General features: G+C 38.7%; 1 protein-coding gene across 1 annotated transcript in view; it reads left to right on the top strand.

The window, feature by feature from the left end:
- The window catches only part of LOC107656600 (nuclear factor of activated T-cells, cytoplasmic 1-like), a 42,692-nt gene that overhangs the window by 11,342 nt on the left and 23,738 nt on the right, over positions 1–7,612 (top strand). The window contains exon 6 of the mRNA XM_016444495.1: positions 219–359. Within this exon, the coding sequence (XP_016299981.1) occupies positions 219–359 (141 nt within the window). The remainder of the gene's footprint in view (positions 1–218; positions 360–7,612) is intronic.

The following is a 7,612-nucleotide window of genomic DNA, read 5'->3' as shown; positions in this document are numbered from 1 at the left end:
CATATATACAGTATATATATATATATATACTGTATATACACACGCACATACATATACACATTTTATTTTCTCAAAATTTCCAGTTCCATTTAACTCCATGAGATTGAACTCCTTACCCTCCAGTTGTACAGTAGAAAGTACAGATGGGAATGTATACAGATTTGGCACATTTACATCTCTTTCCTCGCTTTCGTTCTGTCTCTTTATCCTCCTTGCAGCCCAGCGCTCAGCACAGGAGCTGCCCCTCGTGGATAAACAGAGCATGGAAAGCTGTGCCGCCTCAGGGGGGGAACAGATGTTTCTCAGCGGGCACAACTTCCAGCCCGACTCCAAGGTGGTGTTTGTGGAGCGAGCACAAGGTAGGGAACACGGAGCTGTGATTATGAGCAATAGGAATTGTTTTGAAATTGCCTCTCTTTTGGGAGGTTTCTGAAGATAAAGCTTTAGGGACAAAGGCTGAATCCCAATTCGCATACTTCCCCAAAGTACAAGGATATACGCAATGCTGACGATGGTTAATAACATAGTTTTAAGTGTGATGTAAACCCGTACATGAGTATTGGGTTATAATTAGGCCCACAAGGAATCTCTGCATCATTCGCAAAGTACATCTCCCACCCCTTGCATGTTAATTAAATATTTTGGCTTATTGATTATGCTTTTAGTTGCCAAAATGTGTCTAGTACACTTAGCTCCATTTTACACATCACTTTTGACCAAAATCCATTTCACAGATTGTCGCCCTAAAAACAAAAACAGATTCTGTCTTGGCCTGGTCATAATATTACGTTTCAATAGCGCATCAGAGAACAATCGCAAACCAATCCTCTTGCGTAGTTCTAGAGGATCTGGACAATATTGGGCCAAAAAGCATGTGTGGGTGCCATCTGGACATATTTGGCATGCTGTTTTCAATGCACAATGATTTGGGATGGATTCTAACCTTGCATACTGTATACGACGGATAGCAAGGAAACTGGGATTGAGGCAAACACTGCTTAACTTGTCACGTTTTAACTAAATCATTTTAACTTTTAACATTTCAGTATGTTATTTCTGGGACACATGCAGCATAAAACTGAACTGCAAAAACTTCCCAATTTCCCAAATACTCTCCTGTCTTCCATTTTTTGGATGAACACTTAATAACTGACAACATGTAACAGGGTAGTAACTGATTACATGTTATCTGGGTTATGTAATCAGATTCCAAAAATTTTGTAATTGGATTATAAAATGCTCATTATCAGATTACAGTTACTTACAAGTCCCCCTGAGATTTAAAGTTAATATTTAAATAATTTAACAACACATTTGCATGTTCTCTAATGTCAATTAATGGTCATATTGACATGCAAGTAAAGAAATAAAATATTTCAAATTTGGACGTTAAAGTCTTATTTGGTTTTTATTTTAAAATGATTTATTCATTTTAATTTTACATTTTTATGATTTAATTCATTATTATAACCCCCCCCCCAAAAAAAAAGTAATGTAATGCTTAATGTATTTGATGATGATGACAACAAAGAACTGAATTTACTTTATTTCTTTTTGTTTTTTTTAATAACAATAATCACATTTAAAGTTAGTTTAAAAGTAATCTAAAAGTAGCCCAAAAGTAGTCAGAATACATTAACTGAAATTAATTACTAAGTTTATTACTGACTATGATTTTCATGTAATTTGTAATCACTAACAGACTACAGTTTGTAAGTAATCTACCCAGTACTGATCCCGTCCCTAAATTATCCCATTGGTTGAGCCAATATTGTGTTGTGCTGCTTGTGTTTAGCTTGTGTGCAAAGTCATTGCACTTGTGTAATGTGTCATTTCATTTTAAACTGGTGTGAAGTTGGCCTACAAGTGGTTCCACAAAAATATTAAGCAGTGCAACTGTTTTTAACATTGATAATAATGTTTCTTGAGCACCAATCAGCATATTAGAATGATTTCTGAAGGATCATGTGATGCTGAAGACGAAGTAATGACTGCTGAAAATTCAGCTTTGCCATCAAAGGAATAAATTGCATTTTAAAATATATTAAAATAGAAAACGAAATTGCAAAACTTCCCAAACACTCTCTCGTCATCCATTGTTTGGATGAACACTTGATTCCATCCCAAAACTATCCCATTAGTTGAGCCAATATTTTGTTGTGCTGCTCAAACAAACACAATGGAATTATTTTTGATGCCACTAGTGGTGCAGAAATCACACACTGCAACTTCCTGCCCATAGTGCAATGGAAGTAAAGGGATCCCGTATGAATATCTTCCTCCCTAGGCTTGATGCAGTGGCTTATCTCTCAGTTATTGTCATGAGCGTCAATGTTTACTCAGAGCATTTATACTGTGACAGTCCTCTAGAAACTGCACAGTATGCGTGGAAAAGTCCTGCTTTGTTCTTAAAATCCTCTCTTCAGTAGTGTGAATGTGTGTGTATGCTTTCCTCCAGAAAAAGCCTCCTACCACTCCCTCCATCCCTACTTCTTCCCCTCTCTGCCGTCAAAATATCCCTCCCTATGCCAGAGTGCCACATGTGGAGCACATTAATGCGCTGTATTTTTAACCCAACAGATTTACATTTCCAGAACTTTCCATTGCCTGAGCTGCCCAGGAATGGAGCCCAAATAGAGAGAGAGTGCAGTCTGGGCGTTTGTTTTGATTTTTTTGTCTGTCTTTATTCAGGTCTCTCTCTCTCTCTTTCCATATGGAAAATAGAAGCAGTAGCCCTTGACTGTTGATACCTGAGATTTACAAACACTCATTTCCTTGATGAGTTTTTTAAGAAAAAAAAAAAAAAGACAGGAGGTGCAGACAAGGCCAAGGCAGAGTAAAGTAAACACGCTGGATATTTGGCGATCCGTAACACAAAGCTGAAGGAAATGGCCTCATTGTTTTACCTGTGAAGAAGGGAAACGAAGCTGCTGAAATCCATTCAAGTTGTAGAATGATATCGAACCCTCTCTCTAATATAGTAGGCAATTCTCTCTCTCTCTCTCTCTCTATCTATCTAGACGATGGCATTTAAATTTGTATTTTATTTTTGTCTTTTATATTCAATTTTGTCTTTTTAAATTTTATATCTTATTTACATTTCGTTTTAAAGTGATGGATGGATGGAGATGGATAGAAGTTGCATGAGCATGAATGAGTATTTGATTTAATTACTGCATCACTAACATGCTGTCTAACCAAGAGACATTTTTGGTTTGTGCACATATGTGCGTGGGTGTTTGTGTAAAGGAGAGATAGAGAAAGAGAGATAGAGAGGGCATGTGTGTGCTTGCTGACAGAAGGGTGTGTGCGCTTGTTTTTGAGTAGGGTTTCCTTGTGTCTGGCATCCGCTGTGGATTCTTGGGCACTCCTCACATGGAAACACCCCTGAGCCAGCCCACCATTGGCATCAACAGCCCTCTCGCTCTCGCTTTCTTTCTCTCTCTGTCCAGTTTTCTAAAGACAAATCTTTTCCACTATCATTTTTCATGAGCTCGGTCACATGCTCCTGCTTCATTGCCTTATAACTTATTCCCCTGTATTTGCATTTACACATCATCTATAAAACTTTGGCTTCTTTAAAACTGGGAAACACTCAGTTTTTAGGAAGGGAACGAGGCCTCAGCCTCTGTATGGATTTTTAGATGGGATTTCTTCATGGGTTAAAGCATATTAGATTCATGTTAGTTCTAGTATCATCATTTTTAAAGGAATAGTTCACCCATAAAATGATATCAGTATTTATTCATCATCATGTTGATCCAAACCTCTATAACTTTCTTTCTTACGTGAGACACAAAAGGTCTTTTGAGAAAATATGCATATAATGCAAGTGTATGCGTATCCAAAATGAAACAAAAACCATAGAAAGTCTAAACAACTTGCACACTATCAGAATCTCATAGAATTGCAATTGTGTGAGGAACAGACCAAAATTTAGATGTGTGGCCAAGATATGCTTGAACAATTTACCTTTGTGTTCCATGGAAGAAAGAAAGATTTGGAACAACATGAGGGTGAGAAAAAATGACAGAAATTTCATTTTTGGGTGAACTTCCTTTAGATAAATGTTAGATTTTTTGCAAGATGATCAACATCATAACTGTTCATGAAAAGGTGTTGAAATTAATCTGAGGTCTGCAGCACTGTGTAGTCCTTCTCTGCGGGTTCAGTCTCGAAGGAATGGGTTGTTTTTGTTATGAGTAAAGAGGGGGCTCCCACAACGTGACTCACATGCAGGGAATCCCTCTCTCTCTCTCTCTCCCTCTTTCTGACCATTGCTTCCTCTCAGCTGCAACGTGACTTCATGCACTCTTTTCCCATCTGTACTTGGAGCGTATCTTAAATGGAAAGTCATAGACAGTAACTAATATACGAAGGGTGAGGAAAAATACTGAGACTGAGAGAAAGAATGAAGGGTAGGGAAATCATTTAAAAATGATTGGTAATTGAAAGTAAAGCTGAATGTACAAATGGAATTATTGTAATTTTTATTGCCCGAGAATAGAATAGAATAGAATAGAATAGAAATGTTTGTCAGACTATGAATGTCAGCTTGACAAAGCCTTGTTTGAAAGAGATGTTGTTACTAGATGGTTTTTAAGGTGTCTTTTTTGCTTTTTTGGGGGTTGTTGCTATGGATTTGCTGATACTGTAGGTAGCTAGATAGATATACAAACAAACAGATGATGGATGTATACTAAGGATCATGGATGGATACTATAGATGGATGGATGGATGGATACTATAGATGGATGGATGGATACTATAAATGGATGGATGGATGGATACTATATGAGGATGGATGGATGGATGGATGGATGGATGGATGGATGGATGGATGGATGGATGGATGGATGGATAGATAGATAGATAGATAGATAGATAGATAGATAGATAGATATCCTTTATGGCTTTATATAAATGTGTCTGCTGAATGAGCTGGGCACCATCCACATCAGAGTCATCTGTGATATGTGTATGTTACTAATCTGAGTTCACTGTCTGGTCTAGACACCACAGCATAATCAGACACCTCCAAGAAATCTTCATTTTGGCCGATGACTCAAGATAAGACATCTCCTTTTCTTACTCAGTAGACGTGGACAGAGAGGAAGAGGGAGAGAAGTTAATTTCTCAACTTTAAAGTTCTTTAAGTTGGCATCCTCAGATGCATATCAGGTTAAGATTGTTGGAGAGCTCACAGTGTCAGTGGTAAAGCAGCTTGTTGACTTTGTATGCAAATTCGTAACAACAGAACTGGTTTTTGTTACCTTTATTTGGCACTGGCCAGGGCTGTGATCTATAGTGGTTCCTGTTCGAATCGAACATTTTTCCATTGACTAGAAATGGTCTATGTGATTGTGTGTGAGTGCTTGAGCCAGATGTGTTACAGTTAATATGTGCGTGTGGGTGTGTTACGGAACAGTGGGGATTCCTAACAGAAGGAAAAATAGAGGGCAAAAAAAAGAGCAAAAGAAAGAGGCAGACACAAAGAAACACCCTCATGAGAGAAAGAGCGTTTTTACATCTGCGCTCACTGGACTTCACTGCCTGCCCAGCTGCAAAACCACTTAAAATTCTTTTCCCCCTCTTTCTTTGTGCATTGGTCTGTGAGTACATATGATAATGCTGTGGCACCATGCTTTGACCTGGAGCATCTTATTTTTACCCTTTAGATTAAGTTATCCAGGTACAGACCTGTGTGTGTGTGTGTGTGTGAGTCAGTCTTCATTAGAACAGTTAGTTGAAGTAGATCTGTCTGCAGTCATGGGTGGTTCCAGACAGCACAGGTGAATATTGGTCTCGGCTTTTGTCCATAAAAACATTTTAAACCAAATTCTTCGTACTTAATCATACGGTGAACAGACAGATGGTAGTTTGAATACACACTTTAGATGCATCAACCCCCAATATTGGTTAAAACCTCAGACTGCTGCCAAAATGATCACAAATGTAACAGAAGAATTTAAAATTGAGACAGTAATTCAAAATTCACTTGCAAAAAAAATGTGTCCATCCGTATGAAGTTTCATCAAATATCTTGTGAGGTGTGTGCACCAGTGCTTCAAAACTGCAGCAACAGCAGTACGAGAAGTTTTGTCCAATTTGCGAACAAATGACTCATATGAACTGATTCTTTTTAATGGGACAGTCACGAAAAGGTCTCAACTCATTTGTGAGTTAGAAGTTTGATTCATTCTCACTGCTTCATTAAATTGTTTGGAGCCACTACGGAGTACGACTCCCTTACTGAACCGAGAGTCATTTTTACTGAAAGAATCATTAATTTTGAATAAAACTGTTGAAGCAAAGATTCAGTGACTCACACGAAGGCAGCCATTCACCATTTACTGGAGTAACAATGTAACTCGTAGAAAGGCTCTGGTAATTAACTCAACAAACAGTTGAATTTAAATCATCTTTTTATTCATTTCATTTCAAGTTTATGTAAACCATCATAGCCATAGAACACAACATATATTTTTATTTTACTTAGTTTAGTTTACTCCCTAACCTTCCCTATTAGCAATAGTAATATTGATGCTCGCCTTAACAAGCACCACTAATAATTTGCGAGTTGTTTCTATAGGTCTTCTATTAGTTTGTTTTAGAGAAGCTTCGTGAATGAAAATCTCATGCGGGAGTCCGCCTTTCACACTTCAGAACAATAACCTCCGTGTGTAGGAGCCCTGAGGTTTGGCTTGTCCTCAACAACCCTCGGCAACAATGGTGCACTCTCACAAACAAAGCAATCACGGCCACAAGCCTCAGGGAATCCCTGCATTGTCTCCTCATTAAGGAGCAACAAAAATAATATTAGACATTTATAAACAGACCATCCACAACAATGCCCTGGCAGAATTTGGTGTCTTTTATTGTTTTTCATTTAAACGCAATGAAACTGGATATTTTTTAGAACATTGTAGTGTTTTAACGTGGCATAGAAGAGCAGCGCTCCTCTCCTGAAGTCTCCACAGCTGCTGTTCATTAGCACGTTCTGGAAAACTGGCTCGCTTGAGCATCTGCAATTAGGGTCATCCCAGCCTGAGCTCCCCTTTCTCTCTCGTGCCATACGCTGATCCCTTTTACCCAGAGGAGGGGGATCGCTCTCCGCTGTAGCTCGGGTAGGACAAGGGAGTCTATTCACAACGCAGTGGCGTGCAGGTCTGCGTTGCCGCATCTGTGTATGTTTACAGCACAACAGTCTGAGGGAGGCTTTTGGACGCACACTACCACCACCACCCAGCTCCCTGACTGCCTACTACCCCGACCGCCCGAGGCACTAAGATTTCTTTCTTTGTGGCCCACCCTAATCAACAACACAACAGGGCTTTCGATTCTGAACTGGGCTTAGGGGGAGTTTGGCAAGTAAAAGCCGATCCAGAAAGAGTTTTCTGCTTTTGAAGTTAGTTTTTGAGTGGTATTTGCTGAGACAAGCATCACTAGCTATTGGTAATACTCAGTACCTAATACTTAAAGAAATAGTTCACCCAAAACTCATTTGCTCACTGTCATGTGATTTCAAACCTGAATGCCTTTCCTTATTCTGTAGAACACAAAAGATGCTGTTTCGAAAAATGTCGTCGTCTTCTTTTTTTTTTTTTTTTTT

The sequence above is a fragment of the Sinocyclocheilus anshuiensis genome, unplaced genomic scaffold, assembly GCF_001515605.1.
Source record: "Sinocyclocheilus anshuiensis isolate Anshui unplaced genomic scaffold, SAMN03320099.WGS_v1.1 scaffold1393, whole genome shotgun sequence".
In the NCBI taxonomy this organism is placed as follows: domain Eukaryota; kingdom Metazoa; phylum Chordata; class Actinopteri; order Cypriniformes; family Cyprinidae; genus Sinocyclocheilus; species Sinocyclocheilus anshuiensis.
This window is presented reverse-complemented; position numbering and strand designations above follow the sequence as displayed.